Consider the following 20850-nt stretch of genomic DNA (forward strand, 5'->3'; position numbering starts at 1 on the left):
GGACATGACCTGAATAAACACTGACCTCTAGTGTTCCTTATTCATATTACAACATTTTACTTGCTGTACATACAACTGGTTGGTTTTTAATACCTCATTTTGAAGTGAAATGCTGCGTGCACATGGGAGATCATCTGATTATTGGATTGAATTTAATGTAATATCATAATAACGCAGGATCTGTTGAATACTGCAGAATAAAGTGCATTGCTGTTTTAGCGCTGTATAAATAAGGTACACTGTACACACTGTATAAAAGATAAGATAAACCTTTATTAGTCCCACAACTGTGAAATGTGCTTGGTCACGGCAGAAAGCGGACGGCACAAAGTTAAGAGCAGCATAAAATAACAAAAACAATAGAATAGAATAAAATAAAATAAATACTATGTCAAAACTGCAATGAAGCCAGATACGAGGTGCATACGCTGATGAGTTTAGCCGCGGCTGATGGGAAGTCTGGAGATGAAGTAACAGGTGTGTGCTCCACCCGCAGCACACAGTCTCCTCCTCTCTGCCCCCCCATTGATCTCCGCCCTGCCCTGTTTCCTCATTCTCGCTGTAGAACCCGCTCTGACACCGACCCAGAAACACCACCGACTCTGGCCAGGCTACAGCATCTTTAACTAACCTGTCAGAAAAAGACAAAAATCCAAAGAAGAAGAAGAAGAAGAAGAAGACAGCTGTTTACGTTTCTGCTCAGCTGGGAAGAGAGAGCGAGAGAGAGAGGGAGACACCTGCCGCTGCTCACCTGTCGCCGCCATGACCGCGCTGCGATTTTAGTGTTGGACAAAAATCGATAAGCGACAAAAGAGGGAAAAAAAACGAAAGAAAAGAAAAAGTCAAAGGGACTAATGGATTCCCTGGATTCAGGACAAAAGTTCCGTCCCAGACCGGTAAGTCCAACACCTGTTATGGTAACCTCTCAGTGACGTCACACCAGGAACAGGTTTTAAAAAACATAAATATGATTGATTTATATCGGAATTATGAACGTACTGATATGCACAATGTGCAGAAGGATTTCTGGATTAGCTTTACAACACAGGCTGAACCTGTTCCCACGTCACACTGCGGGTTTTATTAGTTTAAGTGCGATCTGTTCGAGTAATGTGAGCACTGGTTTCTGTTGAACTCCACTGAAACCTGGCGCGCCTCTGGCATTGAACCTGCATATTTTCACTCTTTGAGGGTGGATTTTGGTTTTATTGATTAGTTGTTTAAATGACAGAACGGCGCCTGGTTCAGTTTTAATAATCAAAGAGCTGGAAACGACATCAGCGTTTGTTCTTTTCTGATTTCTGGTGTTTTATATGATAATGAGCTGATTAACATTTTCTGATCAAACATTTAACTTGAGAAACCGACATGGAGATGGATTGAAGCAATCAATCTCAAATTTCCACCCCAAAAGCAGTTATGTTCCAGTGCCTGATTAATGTGGCAACATTATACAGTTTCACTGTAAATGTGTTTGTATGTTTGTTAATGTGAAACCAGAAGTAGACTAAACACTGCTCAGGCATCGAAAGAATGTAGATGGTTTCACCTCCTCCACACCTGTCAGTAAATAATCTGTGGACACAGTTGAAGGTCCCCTGTGATCAGTGACCTGGGCACAAACAACCCCACTGTTAGGCACCCGGTCCAGGGTGTGCACCGTCAGGGTGTGCAACCTTACAACTCTTATCTCACCACCAGTGTTTCTGCAGGTGTGTGGACGTCAGTGGAGTGATTCGTATTTGGACTAGATTGGTTATTTCTTGCCCTTTGCCAGTTGTAACATTAAAAAAATAAGGCTCACAAAGTATTTTCCCCCATGAAAGTAGTAACTAATTAGTAAAGTAATACTGACCTTAACCTCTTTACCAAATGGCTTCAAAAATCCAGAATAGAGCTGGAGCTCATTCAAGAACCTGGTAGAAAAGCTGCGCAAAACTATACTGATATCAATTCTATCTTCTGAAGACAAACAGTGTTTGTTTGGTCAGTAATTCTGGATCTTCTTTGTAAGCGTGTAATATCTAGTTTATTAAAGAGATTAATGTTAATCACACATTGTGGTTAGATGTGCACATTATGTCAGGGTTTGTGGAAGGGTTAGTTCACAGTTGCTAGTTGCATAGTTGCTTCACACAATTTTGCCTTTGAGACAAATGATTTTTTGGATTGTTTGAAGGGAGAGCATTTATGTCACACCCTATAATGAGGCACCAACCAGCTCTTTAAAGCACTGCATTAGAGATCTAATGGTGTGTCCAGGATACAACATGCTGGCATTTCATAACAGTCATAGAGACATTCCTGTGCAGCAACACCCTGCTTGACACAGCTGAACAGGTTTACAGTGCATTGGAAAACACACTGTGTCCTCATTTGCTGCCTTTACAGTCATAAGTACAACTAAAAACTGAAGGCAACACCTTTTCACAAATTTATCATCAACTTTGAACTAAAGTATCAGGTTGGGGCGATGTCCCTGGTGCTTACAGTCTGCTGTGCTCACTGTATATTCTGACTCCACTTTGTTGTAGCACTAGTTAATAGTTCTAGATGTTTTCTCCCATTCACACTGCTGGATCATTTTATTTTCAAAATGTCAGCAGTGACATGAGGGGAGGAAAAAGTTAATGTATGCATATTTGCTTAAGACTGATGGGAAGGAATGGAGGTACATATGCAAGTGCTGCCTCAAGTTTCTCTTTTTTGTAGTTTTGTGTAAAATGTGCATCAAACATGTTTGTTGAACAAAACAGGCAGTTTTGAAAAGTAATCTGAAAAGCTGTGGCTGTACAAACACAAAACCTGTGAAAAAAAAACAACCAAGTTGACAGAAGTCAAATTTACATGAGATGAACTTGGATGAACTTATGTATCTGTCACTAACCTGCAAACAGGAAGCACAGTTGAACCAGGTGCCAAAATACTAAGTCAGTCGCCACAGACTCCCGTATTAAAGAGCACAACTATACAACAGAAATAAACACGTTTACATCTGTTATACAAAATCTGGTTTACCCTGTGGGGCTAGTTTTCTAGTTGTCATAATAGCTGTTTTTATAACTCCTCTTTTTGTTAACTTTAATACTTGAAATTAGGGATCAGATGGAGCACTCCATTTTGCTTGGTGCCTTTTACTGACTATTGTTAATGGACCAGTCAAGGGTGTAAGAGCTGGGATGGGCTCCAGCTGCCCGGAATAAGGATGAGCAAAAGAAGATGGCTGGATTCTCAGTCAGGCTGTGACATGGATATAATAACTTACTCAGGTCACTATGTTTCCCATTAAGTTAGGAGTCCACTCTGTGGTCCAATTTGGACATTTTAATCCTTAAAAACTGCAAACTGCTGGTTCAGGCTTCAAATCTCACAGTGAGTCTTCTACATTTTTATATAGAGTCTGTAGTGAATACAAACATGCTGAACAGCAGCATCTTCAAAAAGCTGGGGGACTGTTGAATTTAGACCGAGCGCTGTGCTGCTGTCACTGGAAAACACCATCCAATACTGCAGTCGAGTAAATAGCCCACAGTCTGCTGTCTACTAACCTGCTATTCCTACCTGATAACGTTGCACGCCAGACTGTGTAAAAAAACACACACAAAAAAACAAAGATAAAAAACAAACTTTGGCCTTGAACAAAACAAAAATGTTGAGGCCACTTTGAGATTTTGTACAGTCCTGAACCAATTGATAAACTTTGTCTTCTCCAACTATCTCTGTATGCAGGACAATGACGTTGAGGAAGCATTTCTGCAGGCTTCAGATCCCAAGGACGTGGAGAAGAAGTCATGCAACAAGAAGGGGGCAGGGATAGGAGTCGCCTTGGTGATTGGTGTTCTGGCTGTGATTGCATTGCTGGTCGGGCTGTTTTGCCGTAAGCTGACTTCATCAAACTACATTCAGCTAACCTGATGCTGGGGGTTGGATTTGAAAATACATATCTGAGCGCCTTGATGTCAGACAGGATATAAGATAAGAGAGAGAAGATAAGATAGAACTTTATTAATCCCTCGGGTGGGTTCCTCTGGGAAATTCAACTTCCAAAAAAAAGCACAACGACCGAAGTTACAGTTACAGAATTGTTATATATATATATATATACACACACACACACACACACACACACACATATATAAATACAGAGACAAATATAAATAAAATATACAAAGGGGATAAATAGAATAAATAGGAATAAAAAATAAAAATACAAGTGAATTGCACATTTCAAGTATTGAGTCTATTGCACTGTTGACTATTTACAAAAGTATTGCACAGTGAGGTGCAGAGGCACTACAGCTTAGTTGTTCCCCCCTCCTTTGTCCTCCTGTTTCCCCTCCCTCTCCCCTCCAGAGAGGAGTTAAACAGTCTGATGGCGTGTGGGACAAAGGAGTTTTTAAGTCTGTTAGTTCTTGTCTTGGGGAGAAGCAACCTGTCACTGAACAGACTCTTCTGGTTGTTTATGGCCGTGTGCAGAGGATGCCCAGCATTGTTCATAATGTCCATCAGTTTCTTTAATGTCCTTTTCTCTGCCACTGTCACCAGAGTGTCCAGCTTCATGCCGACCACAGAGCTAGCCCTCCTGATCAGTTTCTCCAGCCTGGATGAGTCCCTCTTTGCTGTGCTGCTCCCCCAGCACACCACAGCATAGAAAAGTACTCCAGCAACCACCGACTGGTAAAACATCCTCAGGAGCTTCCTGCAGATGTTAAAAGACCTCAGCCTCCTGAGGAAGTACAGTCGGCTTTGGGCTTTTTTATACAGGTGCTCTGTGTTGCATGACCAGTCCAGTTTATTGTCCACCCACAGCCCGAGGTACTTGTACTTGTTGACCACCTCCACCTCCTCCCCCTCTATCTGAACCGGCAGTGGACCTTCTCTGGACCTCCGGAAGTCCACAACCAGTTCCTTAGTCTTTGAGGTGTTGAGTTGCAGGTGGTTTGTGTGACTCCATGCGACAAAGTTCCTCACCAGACTTCTGTACTCCTCTTCCTGATCATCCCAGATACACCCCATGATGGCCGTGTCATCTGCAAACTTCTGAATATGGCATAATTCAGAGTTGTAGCAGAAGTCAGAGGTGTACAGGGTGAAGAGAAGAGGGGACAGCACAGTTCCCTGTGGTGCTCCTGTGCTGCTGACCACTGTGTCAGACGTGATGTCCTTCAGCCTGACGTACTGTGGTCTGTCGGTGAGGTAGTCGGAGATCCAAGCCACCAGGCAGGGGTCCACCTCCATCCTGTTCAGTTTTTCCTGAAGCATACAGGGCCGGATGGTATTAAAGGCACTGGAAAAGTCAAGAAACAGGATCCTGACCGTGCCTTTTCCCCCATCCAGGTGTGAGTGGGCTCTGTGTAGGAGGTACAGGATGGCATCCTCCACTCCGACACCCGCCTTGTATGCAAACTGTAGTGGGTCCTGGGCATGTTGTACCTGTGGTCGGAGGAGGTTGAGGAAGAGCTGCTCTAGAGTCTTCATAAGATGTGACGTCAGTGCCACCGGTCGGAAGTCATTCAGCTCATTGGGCCGGTTCTTTTTGGGGACCGGGACGATGCAGGATGTCTTCCAGAGGGCGGGCACTCTCCCCAGTCGCAGACTGAGGTTGAAGACTCGTTGTAGCGGCTCCCCAAGTTCAGCAGCACACGCCTTAAGCATCCTAGGACACACCTTGTCTGGCAGGTGTAAGGTCTAATTGAAACAGAGCAGCTACCTGGACTGGATTATCTCATTAATAGTGTTACGTCCTCGCTGCGTATGACTCTGGATACTATGGCTCCTATGAAAACAAAAGCTTCAAATTCAGAATAATTGACTCCCTGATATAAATCTCAATTACACAGCTTGATGCAGATAATGGAGAGGAAATGGTGTCTCGCTAATTTAGAAGATCTTCATTTATTGGAAAGAAGAGTTTGTCACTATAAAAATACCCTCGGCAAAGCCAGGACGTCTCACTAATGAGTGAAGAAACTACCCCAGCTTTCCTCTCACGACTGTAGCAGTGTTATTTGTCCTGTAAGAGAGAGAGGTCCAGTCCACAAGGGAAACTCACCCATAAAATTGTCATAACAATTATATACAGTTGTGATCAGAATGTTGTGTATAAAGATATTGGAAACATCTCTGTGTGTCTTCAGAGCCCCAGCATGTGAAAATGAAGAGAATTTATATCGGCTCCATGGAAATCAACAACAAGCAATTCCTGCCACAGTATGAGGAGCCTGGCAGTTCTGAGTTCACTAACCTGGCTGCTCAGGTCTGCAAACAGGTGAGACCTGACAGTTCCAAAGCATCATGGGAATTTTCCATATATGCGGTGTTATACATTCATCATGAGACCTTCAGGTTTGCTCTGTGATAGAAATAAATATTTAGAAGACATATAAGAACAATCTGAAATATAGATGCATGTATAGTGGTGTGTGTGTGTGTGTGTGTGTGTGTGTGTGTGTGTGTGTGTGTGTGTGTGTGTGTGTGTGTGTGTAATTGGTATCTTGGAGTGCAGCTGTCTTCATTCACCAGCATCCATTACACCCTCAACTTAGAAACACAAATTTCTAACATAGAACCCTCCAACAACTATCAGCACTATCAGTAGGCAGAGGTGATAGCACTCCTACACTTCCAGTGAGACTAATCTTTTCAGGCCTTTTAATAGGACCTACTTCCCCAAAATCCATTACAGCACACTCTGCGTCACTACATGATTGTGTGCTGCGAGTCTGAGTTGTAACCTTGATGTTACTTCTAACCACTTCTGCTCTGTGTCTTCCTCTGTCACTTGTTTCTCTATTTGTTGAGGCCATAAAGGTAATAGGTGCCATAATGTGACCTTTTTCTCTTCAGCTCAAACTGATGTACTCCAAAAACTCATTGCTGGACAGATACTTCAACCATTCGTCCGTTCAGGCCTTCAGGTACTGTGAAAGAGACAGCGTGTACCAGCCAGCCACAACAATATCACCAGTGACGGGAAAAGTGAATATCAATGAAGATCTTTTAAGGGGTCAGAAATAAAGGCAATAAGTGCAGTCCACGCTCTGATAGTTCAGAGAGCAAATGGACCTACACAGTACTAATCTGATTGTTGTATTGAGGCGGCTGATTGGTACATAGCTGTAATGCGCAGTTGCTTTTCTGTTGCACTGAATGAAGCCTGTACAAATCCTCTGTGTGTCCTGTTGTGCAGTGAGGGCGACAGAGGGTCGAACACCATTGTGGCTTATTACGAATCAGAGTTTGATGTCCCCCCACCCCAGCAAGCCTCGCTGGATGAAGCCATCGACTCTATGCAGCCTCCAGCAGGAAGTCAGGAGGGCGGAAAAGGACGATTCCTGCTGAAACCCACAGACGCCCTGAGTGTCAACGACATCGTGACACAAGGTTTGACGGCTCACAGATTAGTTTTCTACAAGGTTGTTCATCCAAAACAATTTTCAAGCTTTTTTTTTTACATCAAATTATTATTAGCTTTGTATTCACTATGGGCACTTAACCACCAGCTGTTCTCCATATGTCTGTTCTTCATCTGCCTGCACTGAAAAGTAAAATCTACGCTCTGATATGACCCTTTAAACCTGGAGCACTGTGCTGTCTTTGACAACTCTTGGAAAAATTAGTTAATTAATTAAAAAAAAAATTTATTAAATTAATTTAAAAAGTATATTTAACTTACATGCAGACATTTTCACGATGAATGGTTCTTCTTCTAATGGTTAATGGATTCTTTAACTCAGCTCTTATCTTTTCTTATGGGGAAACATCTTCTAGAAGCTTCTTTGTCTCATACAAACATGATGCTGGACACTGTTAAAGACTGAGGAGCGAATAGATTCCTAAAGTGGTGAAACTGCATAAACCCTTGGAGGATATATAGTTATATGTAGTAAGAGTCATAGTCCTGGTGTATATGTATAATCATAACTATAACATTTGGTGACAGACAGGAGCTTACTTGTGTCTCACTGCGATTCACAAATGATCAAAAAACTGCAGCACTGCTGCTTGTACAGCAAAACTAAGCAGTAAGCTTTTGTTTCCAATGACGACAGTGAGACATCAAGACGTCCCGCTACGATACGTCTGTTCTCAAATATTGACGCTACATCTGCTCTGAATTCTTCCTCCAAGGTTTTGTTAAAAACATCGAGTAAAGTTTAATCAAAAACGCAAAAATGATTATTGTTGTTTTAATTAGTAACGAGGAACTGATATATGTGGTTTACTAACACATTTATCTTTGTGTTTACAGCTATAGATCCACGCTTGACCAAAACCAAGCTTTCAGGTATAAACCAGTTTCGTGGTGGGAACTTCTTTTTTTTCTGTAATTCTCTATGTAAAGTTTGACTTGTTAAAATGTTCCAAAAAAATTAAAGTTGCTTGTTTCACAACTGGTATACTTCATCCAAAACATGTTCTTCTCGTCATATTTTCAGAGAGGAAAAGCATCGACATCCACATCGAAAACTCCGGGCACGTTGAGTCTCCGGGATTTCCAAACTCTCCGTACCCTTCAAACGCCTACCTGCAGTGGAAGTTTCGGGCAGACCCGCAACACCGAATCCAGCTCGACTTTGATGACTTGATCCTGGAGGACGACTGTCAGCGAGACTTCATCAAAATCTACGACTCGCTCGTCCCCATAGAGAAACGCGCTATGACAGAGTGAGACGAACGATCTCTTCCTAGAATTTAAAGTGTCAGCTATCTCAGAGAAAACAAGACAAAACAGGCTGATATTCTTATTCTGTGTTTTAATAGCTGCTCATTTTTAACACAAAGGGATGTTCAGACTAAAGTAACCGGGTTCCTGAATATTGTTTACCCTGAAACACTGGCTCAGGTTAAAAAATTGGCAGAGACTATGGAACGAATGTAAAGATATGGAGATATATATTTAGTTGTTTCAGAGTGACCATAATTGGACAGGATACGGAATGAGGAAATCAGAGGGACATGTCAGGCATACGCAGAGGAGGGAGAGGGCATGCCTCGTACAACACCAGTTTGTGTTGGGGAAAAGGCATTAAAACGTTTTTGTGCCGACACATGCGTTATGCACCCGGCCCCAGGAGCACTAAAGGTTTCTTTCTGTCTCTCCCTTGTCCGCTCAGACAGTGTGGATACCCTCACCAGCCGCTGTCCTTCATCTCCTCTGGAAACGTCATGCTGCTGATGCTGGTCACTAATGAGGAGAAAAACTTCCCCGGCTTCAGAGCAAACTACTCTCCGATTCCTCAGACTACACTAAGTAAATCAAACGTCTTCTGAACAGCTGTCAGCTCTTTGTGAAATATTTCCACAGGGCATGAAAGACTTGAAATGTGTGACTTAAATGTGTGTTGGGAAAAAATGCAACAGCAGCAGAAATCTTAAGACTGCCTAATGTTTCCAGCCCAGAGATTACAGTAATAATTTTTCAATCAGTACATAATAATAATAGTAATTGTGTTAAAGGCAGCACGGTGGTTAGCACTGTTGCCTCACAGCAAGAAGGTCCTGAGTTCAATTCCACCATCAGGCCGGGGTCTTTCTGTGTGGAGTTTGCATGTTCTCCCCGTGTTTGCGTGGGTTCCCTCCGGGTACTCCGGCTTCCTCCCACCGTCCAAAGACATGCAGCTTGTGGGGATAGGTTAATTGGATAATCCAAATTGTCACTAGGTGTGAATGTGCGAATGGTTGTCTGTCCCTATGTGTTAGCCCTGCGACAGACTGGCGACCTGTCCAGGGTGTACCCCGCCTCTCGCCCTATGACAGCTGGGATAGGCTCCAGCGCCCCCCGCGACCCTGAAAAGGATAAGCGGAAATGAATGGATGGATGTGTTAAAGGTCAGATCTAAAGGATGCTATCTCGACATAAACTTTATTAATTCTGCAGCTAAAGTCTTTGTAGATGATCTAACATGTCAGTATGAACTGTGCGTCCCTCAGACTGTGGCGGCACGCTGACTGGAGAGAAAGGCTCCATCTCTTCACCGTTCTTCCCGTCCAACTACCCTCCTCGCACCACATGTGTGTGGAACATCGAGGTGAGCCTTCATTTTACTGAGGCTTCTGCACAGCATCCTATTTGTTCCCACGACCGCACTCCAGCAGACTCATGGTAACAGACACCTGAACAACCAGCAAAGACCAGCAAACTGCCAAAACACCTGTTTTTATAGAGGCGCTCACTCTGGATGATGCTCAATTACTCGAGTACTCACTCTCTTAATAGGAGTGTACTTATTTTTCTATGCACTCTTGCATTTTGGCTTGATTATTGTTTAATTAATAATTTGCAGGACATTTAGTGATTGTATGCAACTTTAAATTCTGCCTCCAGGTGCAAATGCTTCACTGCCAACCTGAACACAAACTGAATTTCATTCCCTCCACTGAAATGACACTTTTCAGTTAGCTGACCTAGAACCAAACGAACTTTTCTCTTACACTGACCAACTGAGTCTTCAGCAAAACAATATAATTATTATTTATAAAGATAAACCCCATAGATGATGATGATGACGACAATGACATTTTTCCATCATTGCTCATTTTAAATTTATTAAAAGCACAAATCAGAAAATCTATTTATTGGACTTATTTTTATTAGTTGATCATGTTTTAAATATTTTACGCTCCTGTTTCATTTGTTTTTTACTTTGTTTTTCAGGTTGCAAACAACAAATTTCTGAAGGTTCTGTTCAATAAGTTCTCGCTGGGAAATAAAACTGAAGGTTGCGGCCATGACTATGTTGAGATCAATGGTGAAAGGTCAGTAACGAGCAGTGTTATGCCTTTTAAAGAAAGGTTATTCTTAGTATACAGTGCTGTTAAAAGGTCTTACATTACCACCAATGTCCTTATATTTAGCTTGAAGAATGGGAAATAGCTGAAGTGAAATACATGGAAATACAGTATATAGCTAGGTTCACACTGCAGGTCTTCGTGCTCTATTCCGATTCTTTGATCAAATCTGATTTTTTGTCTGCTTCTTCACACTACAAATAAAATGTGACAGCAAACGCGCTCTAGTGTGAACCCTCAGAGAGCTCCGCATGCTCAAAAGAAGACGTCACACACAACGCGCTCTGTTTGGACCCAGACCAAACAGCATTGTGTGACTGATGACCCTTAATATAAAGACTTGTTTCGGATTTTATGTTTCCCAATTTTGCTTTAAGTTATAAAGTTATTTTGTTATTTACATTTGACCTAATAATGATCATGATTGCTGTTTTAGAGGAGCGGTGCTTCACAGGATAGTTGCAGATTTCTGTCAGAATCTGCAGATTATATACAAAGAAAATGTTCGCATTTCTCCAACGTTGTCTTCGCAACAATTTCACTGGATGGCCAGGAAGCGTTCACGATGTTTTCTCAGGTGCTGATAATTGGTGTCTGTCTTGTGTCGGTGACGTAAAAGACGGATTTAATGCGACACCACCTCCACAGGACAAGACTCAGCAGTCCATCTGCATCTAAAGGTCAAAGGTCACTCTTTTGAGGATGCCAATGTCCACATTTTGAACAGAGAGGACAGATGGTTTGAAAGAGGAGTGAAAGAAGCATCTATGTCCACTGTGAGCGACCATCTTTGAACAGAGGCGGGGTTTACGACACCAACTGTCTGCCATCTATAATCCAGTTTTGAGTTCCCTCCCCAGACGCCTTAACGCCCACTCACATCCTGGGCCATCTGACCTCAGGAAATCACATGATAAGGTGGGGCCAGGTTTCACAATGAACTCACCCGAAACTCTGGCTGATTGGGACCCACACTCACTTTCACACCTTGGCTCAGGCGATTAGAGGATCATCAGGGGTCCTTTTGTCCCTCTGTGGGGGGTCACTCCCACTAGGTTTATATCTGGGACTCTCCACCATTTGACCTTAGAACTGAAGAAGCTTCTCGGATGAGAGGTGAAACGTCTTCAAGTAACTTAAAGAAGTCCAGATGCTTTTCTTTCCAAACTCCTTAGACAGATATGTATCGGATTCAGCACCACATACGAAAGTGACCCAGGTCGAATTTGAAAATCAGATTTGTGCCGTTCACGATGTCACACCATGATCGGGTATGGTCAAAAAAGTCGGATTTGACACGCTTTCGCCTGCAGTGTGAACGTAGCCTATGAGGCAAAAACCTGGAATGGCTACTTTTTATTCTTGGGCAAGTGTTTTTATCATTTCTTGAAGTCGTCTTCAGGAATAGTTCTCCAGGCTTCCTGAAGATCATTTCAGAGGTCTTTGGATACTTGCTGATTATTCTGATTTCTGTCCAAATGTTTACTGACTGTTGCAGTAATGTTGCTGCATGAGTTTGTTGCCTTGATGTTTGAATGGTTGATGAGTTAGTCATGATTAGTCACTTATGATTAATGAGTGGCTTAATAAACCAAAACATTTTGTCCCAATGGTCGGGTACAAGGACCGGACTGAGAATGACAGAAAAAGTAGATAAGTGTACTACTGTAAATGCTGTGTAGACAATCATACTGTCCAATACAATAATTACAGTTTTATAACTGTTTACAACTGTTTAACCATATGTATAACCTGTACATAGCTTGTACACTCACTACAGCTACAGCCGGTACATACTTAAAGTTATAGTATCTTCATAACATACCTTCATATGTGTAACATACCTATAATAGATCTATATCCTGTATTATATCTATATTATTGCAAAAGCCCTTTCTGGATGGATGCAAACTGCAATTTGTTGCCTCACACTTGTGACATGTGCAATGACAATAAAGTAGAATTCTGTGTGTGTGTGTGTGTGTGTGTGTGTGTGTGTGTGTGTGTGTGTGTGTGTGTGTGTGTGTAAAATATGTAACCTAGTTACATTGTTTTGTGTTTTTTTGTTATAGGCTGTGTGGCAGCGACTTGAAGAGCCCAGTGTTCACCATCAACAGCAACAAGATGACCATTACATTTAAGTCGGACTCCTCCTACGTTGATCAGGGCTTCACTGCTGAGTACGAGGCCTTCACCCCGAACAATCGTAAGGATACATGCTTAATTTAAGGACTGTAGCGTTCTCTGAAGCCGGCGAACAAATGAGGTAATATTATGTTTGTCCTATCAGCTTGTCCAGGAAGGTTCACGTGCAGCAACAACCTGTGCATCAATAACACTCTGCGGTGTGACGGCTGGGGCGACTGTGGAGATGACAGCGATGAGATCAACTGCAGTGAGTCCAAACCGTCAAACTTCTTTCTGTCTGAAAAGAATGAAATTAAAGGAGCACATCGAAAATGGTCTTTCACCTTTTCTGTCCCTAACAATGTTGGGTTCTCTTTGTGTGCCTCATTAGAGTGTGACGCGTCTCAGATACAGTGTAAAAATGGTCACTGTAAACCAAAATTTTGGCTGTGTGATGGGGTGGACGACTGTGGAGACAACACGGACGAAGAAAACTGTGGTGAGTGCAGCGAAACAATAAACTGGAGCTATTTCAGCAGTTGATGTTTATTTTAAACATCGCTTAAAGTTTATTGCACTAAAAACTCAGGCAGTGTTGTCAGTGACAGAGGATATCCCAAATATGCTCTTGTTAGATAAGTAGGTCTGACTGCATTTGCTCTAGCCCCACCTGCCTGCCAATCAAATCCTTTATATTTGGGAGGGGCAGCCAATCAGAAGAAACCTGAGGAGATTAAAAAAAGGAGAATAAACTGAGGGTCTGCATTAAAAAAATGTATAAAGACATTCAAGTTGAGGGAAATAATAAAAGCCAAAAAGATGTCTTTTTTCAATAAGTACTGATACAAAGAATTAGTTGAAACTTCACCAAAGCAACAGGCAAATTTTATCACTCTTTTCTCCATACATTTTAAAGTAATATGTGCATAAACAGTACTGTAATAAAAACTGGACTATAAATGCAAGGTGGCAGATAATGCAAGAGGTTGTTCTGCCGGTATAGCCAGTTTTGTTGAGGAATGTAGGAAGCCCAGCAGGCAAATCAGACCAGAGGGTTGTGCAATCACATTTCCATAAGAATCTGTTGACATGCAGAGGCAGTGTATGTGGAAGAAAGGTGGAAGACTAGCCTGTGTTTGTCTTTGTTGAAACTGACTCCTTTAAAAGAGCTCTGGAATTAAAATAGCAACAGGTCAAATTAAATAAGTGATTTTTCTCTTGTTTTACAGAAACATGCAAAGGGCAGTTTTCCTGCAAAAATGGCCGCTGTATTGCAGAGAATTTGAAGTGCAATGGAAAAGATGATTGCGGTGATGCGTCTGATGAGTCCAAATGTGAAAAATGTAAGAAGTAAAGTTCAAATAAGAACTTCTGAAAATGTATGGTTTTCATGAAAATCTTTAATCAAACAGCATTTTGAGGTAAAGGATACCTGTGGGTCAGAGTTGCTCACTGATACTGCACGTGTCTCTCGTCTTTCAGCTTTGGTGCTGCAGACATGCTCAGAGTTCACCTTCCAATGCAAAAACAAACTCTGCATCAGTAAAATGAACCCAGAGTGTGATGGAGTGCAGGACTGTACCGACGACTCTGATGAGGATAACTGTGGTAAGTTAACCACACACTTGCCTACAGATGGTTGTGGTATGGAGTTTAGTGGCGGTAACGCCTGCACATATGTGTGCTTTCAGAGTGCGGGATAAGGCCATACCGCAGCTCTCGCATCGTGGGAGGACAAGCATCTCGGGAGGGCGAGTGGCCCTGGCAGGTCAGCCTCCACTTCAAGGGAATGGGACATGTGTGTGGAGCCTCTGTGCTGAGCAACCGCTGGCTGCTGACCGCCGCCCACTGCGTTCAGGACAAGTAGGAGCTCCTCTATCTGAAATGACGGGGCTGAGTGTTTACTGATATGAAGTGTGATTAAAAAGTTCCAGAAACAGACCTCAGAAAAACCAAAAACCTTATTTAAATTTTGCCCATCTCTCTCTCCTGTTCTCACCACTTACACTGAGTGCTCTCTATTTTTAATGTGGACGTCAGACTTGTGCAGACATCAGCTTTTGTTTCAGACCAAAATTCTCTGTTAAGCATCACCGTTGATGAGAATTCAATCTCCAACTATAACAGAGACATTTTGTCCTTAGAGGCTGAATTCAGACTTTCAAAGTGTGAATATGTCATTACAAGTGAGCAGCAAGACCAGCGGCCTGTGGAGCACTCATCATTCGTGGCACTTTGTACTGTGAATCCCTGTTTAGATTGTGAACACTGTGTCAGAGATGAACTTTAGGTAGAAACGACTGGGACTGTGGTTGTGCCGTCATCTGTCAGCTTAGAGTGCACTGAAAACACGAGAGCCTTACTGATACTGAATCAATCTTTGCTCACCACCAGTGCTGTTCACCACATTTGAGTCACTGTGACTTTTTCACCGCTGTTGAAATAAAGGACACTCCTTCAACTAGATTGCATACACTTTGTAGAGGCATGGGTATAAGTGGGGGACATGTGTAGAGTGATCGAAAACTATGAGATGCACTCAACTGTTTCTTTGCAGTTCAGAACCCAATAACTTCATATATATCACAGAAGCATGATTACAGACCGGCTGTTTCAGTATCACTAACTACAAAATAATGTCTTTTCCTGTATATTATACATCCTGCTCATTTGATCTCTAACTACTCCTCCCAAAACCAGACACAAGTCACATCCTTTCTAGTGGAGCTCTAGCTTTGAATTTTGTGTACCACAAATTTTACAGTTTTTTGTTTTTTTTAATGTACTTGTATATGCTTTTTAATGTAAAATCAGACAAATGACATAAATGAACTGAAAGAATTCCTTGGCTGTTTTTTCATGTAGATTCTCTCAGGCTAACCAATGGGAGGCTCTTCTGGGTCTTCACGAGCAGAGTCAGACCAGCAAGTGGACCATGAAGCGGGGCGTGAAGCGGATCATCGTTCACCCGGGCTACGACCTTGAGACCTACGATAATGATATCACTCTCATGGAACTGGACAACAGCGTCACGCTCAACCAGAACATCTGGCCCATCTGCCTGCCCTCCCCCGCGCATGACTTCCCAGTAGGAGAAGAGGCTTGGATCACTGGCTGGGGAGCTACCAGGGAGGGAGGTGAGATGATGAGAATGACGAGAACACAGCTTGTCTGAAACGTCCGAATATCCCACACTGGAAGTGTTGTGGAAGTTTTTAAATGTGTCTGCAATGAAACGTTCCCACAAACAAACTTAACTGATCCCACAGATGTGTCTGCCCAGCCAGCCAGTGGATTCAACACTAAGCATTGTTCTGAAAGACCTAATAGTAAAGATAACAATGTTCCTCAACATAAAATTCACCCTACCACAGCACTTCACTCTCAGACTGCTGGTTCAAATGTGCGATATTTACATGTAAAATGAGATGCACAGCCTTCATTTTTCAGGCCCTCTTCCACGGACCTTTCAGTTTGCAGACACACTCTCTGCTTTTAAGATTAGGCTTAAAACATTCCCTTTAGACAAAACTTAAAGTTAGAGAGAGAGCCTAAACTCTCCCTCACTGCAATAGGACTGCTGGGAGCTTCTCAAGTTGCCCTGTGTTTATACACCACTTTACATTTTACAGGTATAAGAGTATTTTTGTACCCTAAAAACTGTTAGCCGAAAATTTAACATGGCACGGTGCACAGTGTGTCCGTTAAAATGTTTTTGGGTAACTGGATAAGATGAATAAAAGAGGTGACTGATCTAAAAAACAAAAAAATAAACAACAAACTTTAAGCATCTGAAAGTCAGATCATGACAAAGAACCAGAGCGCTGTAATTTTGCTGTCTATCAGGTTCCGGGGCGGCTGTACTGCAGAAGGCAGCAGTCCGGATCATCAACAGCACAGTGTGCAAGAGTCTCCTGACAGACCCGGTGACCGACAACATGCTGTGTGCTGGAGTCCTCAAAGGAGGCGTGGACGCCTGCCAGGTACAAACTCGAATGCTTGTAATAGACAGATGTTTTATTTAAAACAAATAAACTACATTTCTGTGTTTGTCACACTTTAATGTTTCAGATCAAATGAATTTGAATATTAGACAAGATAACACACAAAATGCAGTCTGTAAATAAAGGTGTTAATTATTAAGGGGAAAATCCAAACCTGCATGGCCCTGTGTGAAACAGTGAACCTAGTAACTGGTTGGGCCACCCATGGCAGCAGCAGCTGTAATCAAGCATTTGCAATTAATGGCAATCAAAGTAATTTACAGCGCTGTGGAGGAAACCTGGCTCTCTTATCTTTGCAGAATTGGGGTAATTCAGCTACACTGGAGGGTTTTCAAGTAGGAAATGCCTTTCTAAGGTCACGCCACAGCATGTCAGTCAGATTCATGTCAGGACTTTGACTACTCCACTCCACAGTCTTCACTTTGTTTGTCTTAAGACATTCAGAGGTGGACTTGCTGGTTTATCTTGGATCATTGTCCTGCAAAACCCAAAAGTACTGGTATAATGTTCCTTTTCTGAAATGCTGTTACTTTAACGCCAGATGTTATGGGACACAAAAAGTTCAGTTTATGTCTCATCAGTCCACAGAGTGTTTTTCCAAAAGTCCCAAAAAAGGGGATCATGTCGGTTATCGGGGATCGGTTAATATGTCCTTTTTTAATGCTTATTGGGACTCACAGAAAACCTTCAAGCTGAAAATAATCTCTCTCCTCTCTGATTCTCAGGGTGACTCTGGTGGACCCCTGTCTTTCACCAGCACCAAGGGGCGGGTCTTCCTGGCTGGTGTGACGAGCTGGGGCGAAGGCTGCGCTCGCAAGAACAAACCTGGCATCTATACCCAAGTTACCAAATATCGCAACTGGATAAAAGAAAATAGTGGAGTGTAGGAACAGGAACGTGCACAGGTTCTCTGGATTACGGGTGTTTCTCTTGGATTCACTGTGGAATGCGCAGCACCAAAACGGCTCTGCATGTATTTTCTCTGCAGCGCATGCACAAAACTTTGCAACATCCAACATAAACTGTCTTGTTGAGAATTGCGAGTTCCTATCAGGACTTTACCCTTACATCAGAACATATCCATTCTCATCCACTGCCTGTTTTTATATGAACTGCCTTGTTGTTTCCAGAGTGTAAAAGCTGCACTTTCACCATGTTATTTTTGTAAGGATATTAATCACCCATCAGGTCTGCTCTTCTGTGCCCTGCTAATTTGCACTGCTTTTGGTAAATTGTGGTGGAAGTTTGTGATGCATCCTGGTCCCACATATGTTCTTTGTGAAGGTGAGCTGGCTTGTAAAAAATGGTGCTTGAAATATTCTCGGGGCTTAATAGGATATTCATAATGGAATATTGTGAATATTCATTGCTTACTTACATTCAAATTGCAAATATCTTCAAGGCTCAGGATTTCTATTTTAATTATAACAGAATTACAAATTTAACTGATTTAGTTGAACAGGATAAAGGCTTGAAGGTAAGGCCAAATCAGAAATATGATCTCATAATAAAAGGTTTACTTTGGGGGCTCAGGGTTTTTTGTCATTAGCTAACCCAGTTCTTCAAATTCATCTAGAAGTCTAATTTATTTATTAGGGAGAAAAAGTTCTCTGTTAATGTTAATTAACTTTTAAATTAACATTTGAAGTAAATATAATGAGAGGTGGCACTGGAATAGAATAGAATAGAATAGAATAGAATAGAATAGAATAGCACTTTACTGTACTGTACATGTATAACAAAATTGTAGGTGCTCAATGCCAACTGTGCAGTTTAGAGCACTGTGCCGCTACATACGTCCGAATGCTTCGACATCTTGAACATAAAGAGGTTCTTCTACAGGTGGAGTTTATATTGCAGCTACACAACATTTAATTGAGGAATAAATTTAAAAATGTTCCAAATAAGCAGTAAAATGCTGTACGTTTGGAATTCAGATGAAAACTTGAAAGATAAAACACAGCAAAAATAAATGCATTCAAAATTTTGAATGAGGGGATAAAAACTTTCATCTAAAAACTTTGATCTAAACAAAATGCTACATCCAGAGTCAGCTTTCTGGGAACTCTGATGTATTTGTGTATCAGAGGTGAGCTTTAACAGAAAAGGAGCTGACAGAACAAAACCTCCAAAATTCTCATTTTAAATGTTGTTTTTCTCTAGATTAGAGCAGTTAGTAATGTGAGATAGTAGAAGTTACCCTTAAAACCTTTGTACTTGTCATTTTTGGGGGCATTTTATAAGTTTGTGTTGTTTTTTAAGGTTGTTAAAAATTAAAGCCTTTGTTGTCTTTCTTTAAGCAGCACTTCCCTAAAGAAGCTGATTTTGCCACAGTCTTATCTTTTGTATTTACACTCTTTGCTGTGACGTGTCTTTTGCTGGCTGTATTTATATATGCAGCGTATATATACATCTCAGTATAACAATAATAATAATAACAATAACAATGATGATAGTAAAGAATATCACTTAGCAGCATTACTCCACAATGTAAATGCTCAGATGTGCCCACTCCAGATCGGGGATGAGTTCCTGCCCCAAGTGCAGGAGTTCAAGTATGTCGGGGTTTGTTCGCAAGTGATGGGAGAAGGGAGCCGGAGGTCGACAGATGGATTGGTGCTGCAGCCACAGTGATGCAGACGCTGCACCGGTCCGTCGTGGTGAAAAGAGAGCTGAGCGTAAAAGCGAAGCTCTCAATTTACCGGTCGATCTACGTTCCTCACCTATGGTCACGAGCTGTGGGTAGTGACCGAAAGAAAGAGATCAAGGATACAAGCGGCAGAAATGAGCTTCCTCCGAAGGGTGGCTGGCCTCTCCCTTAGAGATAGGGAGAGAAGTTCCTCCACATCAAAAGGAGCCAGCTGAGGTGGTTCAGGCATCTGACAAGGACGCCTCCTGGCCGCCTCCTGGAGGTGTTCGAGCATGTCCCACCGAGAGGAGGCCCCAGGGCGGACCCACGACACGCTGGAGAGATTATATCTCTCGGCTGGCCTGGGAACGCCTTGGTATTTCCCTGGATAAGCTAGAGGAAGTGGCTGGGGAGAGGGAGGTCTGGGCTTCTCTGATTGGGCTGCTGCCCCCGCGACCCGGCCCCGGATAAGCGGAAGAAGATGGATGGATGGATGTTTTATAAAGAACAGAGAAAAAATGTGGTTGGTCTTGTTTTGTCAGCCTAAAAATTTGTTTTTCTTTTGAAGAATAATGTTTTTTCTTTCTTTTTCAATTTTAAGCTGTAATAAACTCACATGGGGATTGTTCATGTCAGTGTTTACTTTTAGGAAACAGCTGCCAATAATCATGCAATAAAAACTTTAATGAACATATATATTTATACTATGTGGCTCTTTTGTTTTTCTTTATAGTTAAATATAATATGAATTTAAAGCTACACCACACCCACTGTTGTTAAGCAAATTAATACGCTCACCTTATTTCCATCCACAGTTCCAAACCATATCAACTTAAATGTTTACTGGAATTTAATGGACATATAAGCCAAATTCAGCTGGTAGTTATAAGCTGCTGACATCTACTAAAGTATCCAAGAGTACAAGGTGAGAAGTCGTCCACTAAATGGAAAACTGGAGAAAACTCCCTGACAAATATAAACCAGCTGAAGGCTCAGGATTAAAGATTTTAAGCATGCTGAGGCGATTGCGGTTGGGGTTTTGTGCTATATGAATAAAATTGAAGTGAATAGAATAGACTGGGAGATTTCTTAAAATCTTTTCTGAACGGATTCAATAATAATGAATTGCATTTATATAACACTTTTCCACTATTCATTCACACACTGGCGGAGGCAAACCACAGTTGTAGCCACAGCTGCCCTGGGGCGGACTGACAGAAGCGAGGCTGTCATATCGCGCCATCGGCCCCTCTGGCCAAATGTCCATAAATGTTTATCTTGTTTGGCCCGCGACCTAAA

The 20850-nt window shown here is 42.1% G+C and overlaps 1 protein-coding gene across 2 annotated transcripts; it reads left to right on the forward strand.

Moving 5' to 3' along the window:
* Nucleotides 1-545: 545 nt before the first annotated feature.
* On the forward strand, nt 546-20245 carry LOC146685197 (suppressor of tumorigenicity 14 protein-like). Of its 2 annotated transcripts, XR_014917275.1 has the most exons (20): nt 546-896; nt 3730-3877; nt 6138-6268; nt 6847-6917; nt 7190-7383; nt 8252-8287; nt 8439-8667; nt 9117-9253; nt 9934-10031; nt 10658-10758; nt 12864-12997; nt 13082-13186; nt 13310-13417; nt 14148-14261; nt 14401-14526; nt 14610-14781; nt 15784-16055; nt 16765-16901; nt 17648-18719; nt 19745-20245. XR_014917275.1 is itself a non-coding variant. In XM_085444666.1 (19 exons), the coding sequence occupies exons 1-19, from the start codon at nt 855-857 to the stop codon at nt 17807-17809; spliced, it is 2517 nt and encodes an 838-aa protein (XP_085300792.1). In that variant the 5' UTR covers nt 546-854; the 3' UTR covers nt 17810-19221. The 2 variants fall into 2 exon arrangements, 1 of the variants encoding a protein (XP_085300792.1); XM_085444666.1 differs by lacking the exon at nt 19745-20245 and having other exon boundaries at nt 17648-19221.
* Nucleotides 20246-20850: the final 605 nt, after the last annotated feature.

Source organism: Copadichromis virginalis, linkage group LG20, assembly GCF_057382275.1.
Source record: "Copadichromis virginalis isolate Kocher_CV1m ecotype Utaka linkage group LG20, C_Virginalis_male_GT1.1, whole genome shotgun sequence".
Lineage (NCBI taxonomy): Eukaryota > Metazoa > Chordata > Actinopteri > Cichliformes > Cichlidae > Copadichromis > Copadichromis virginalis.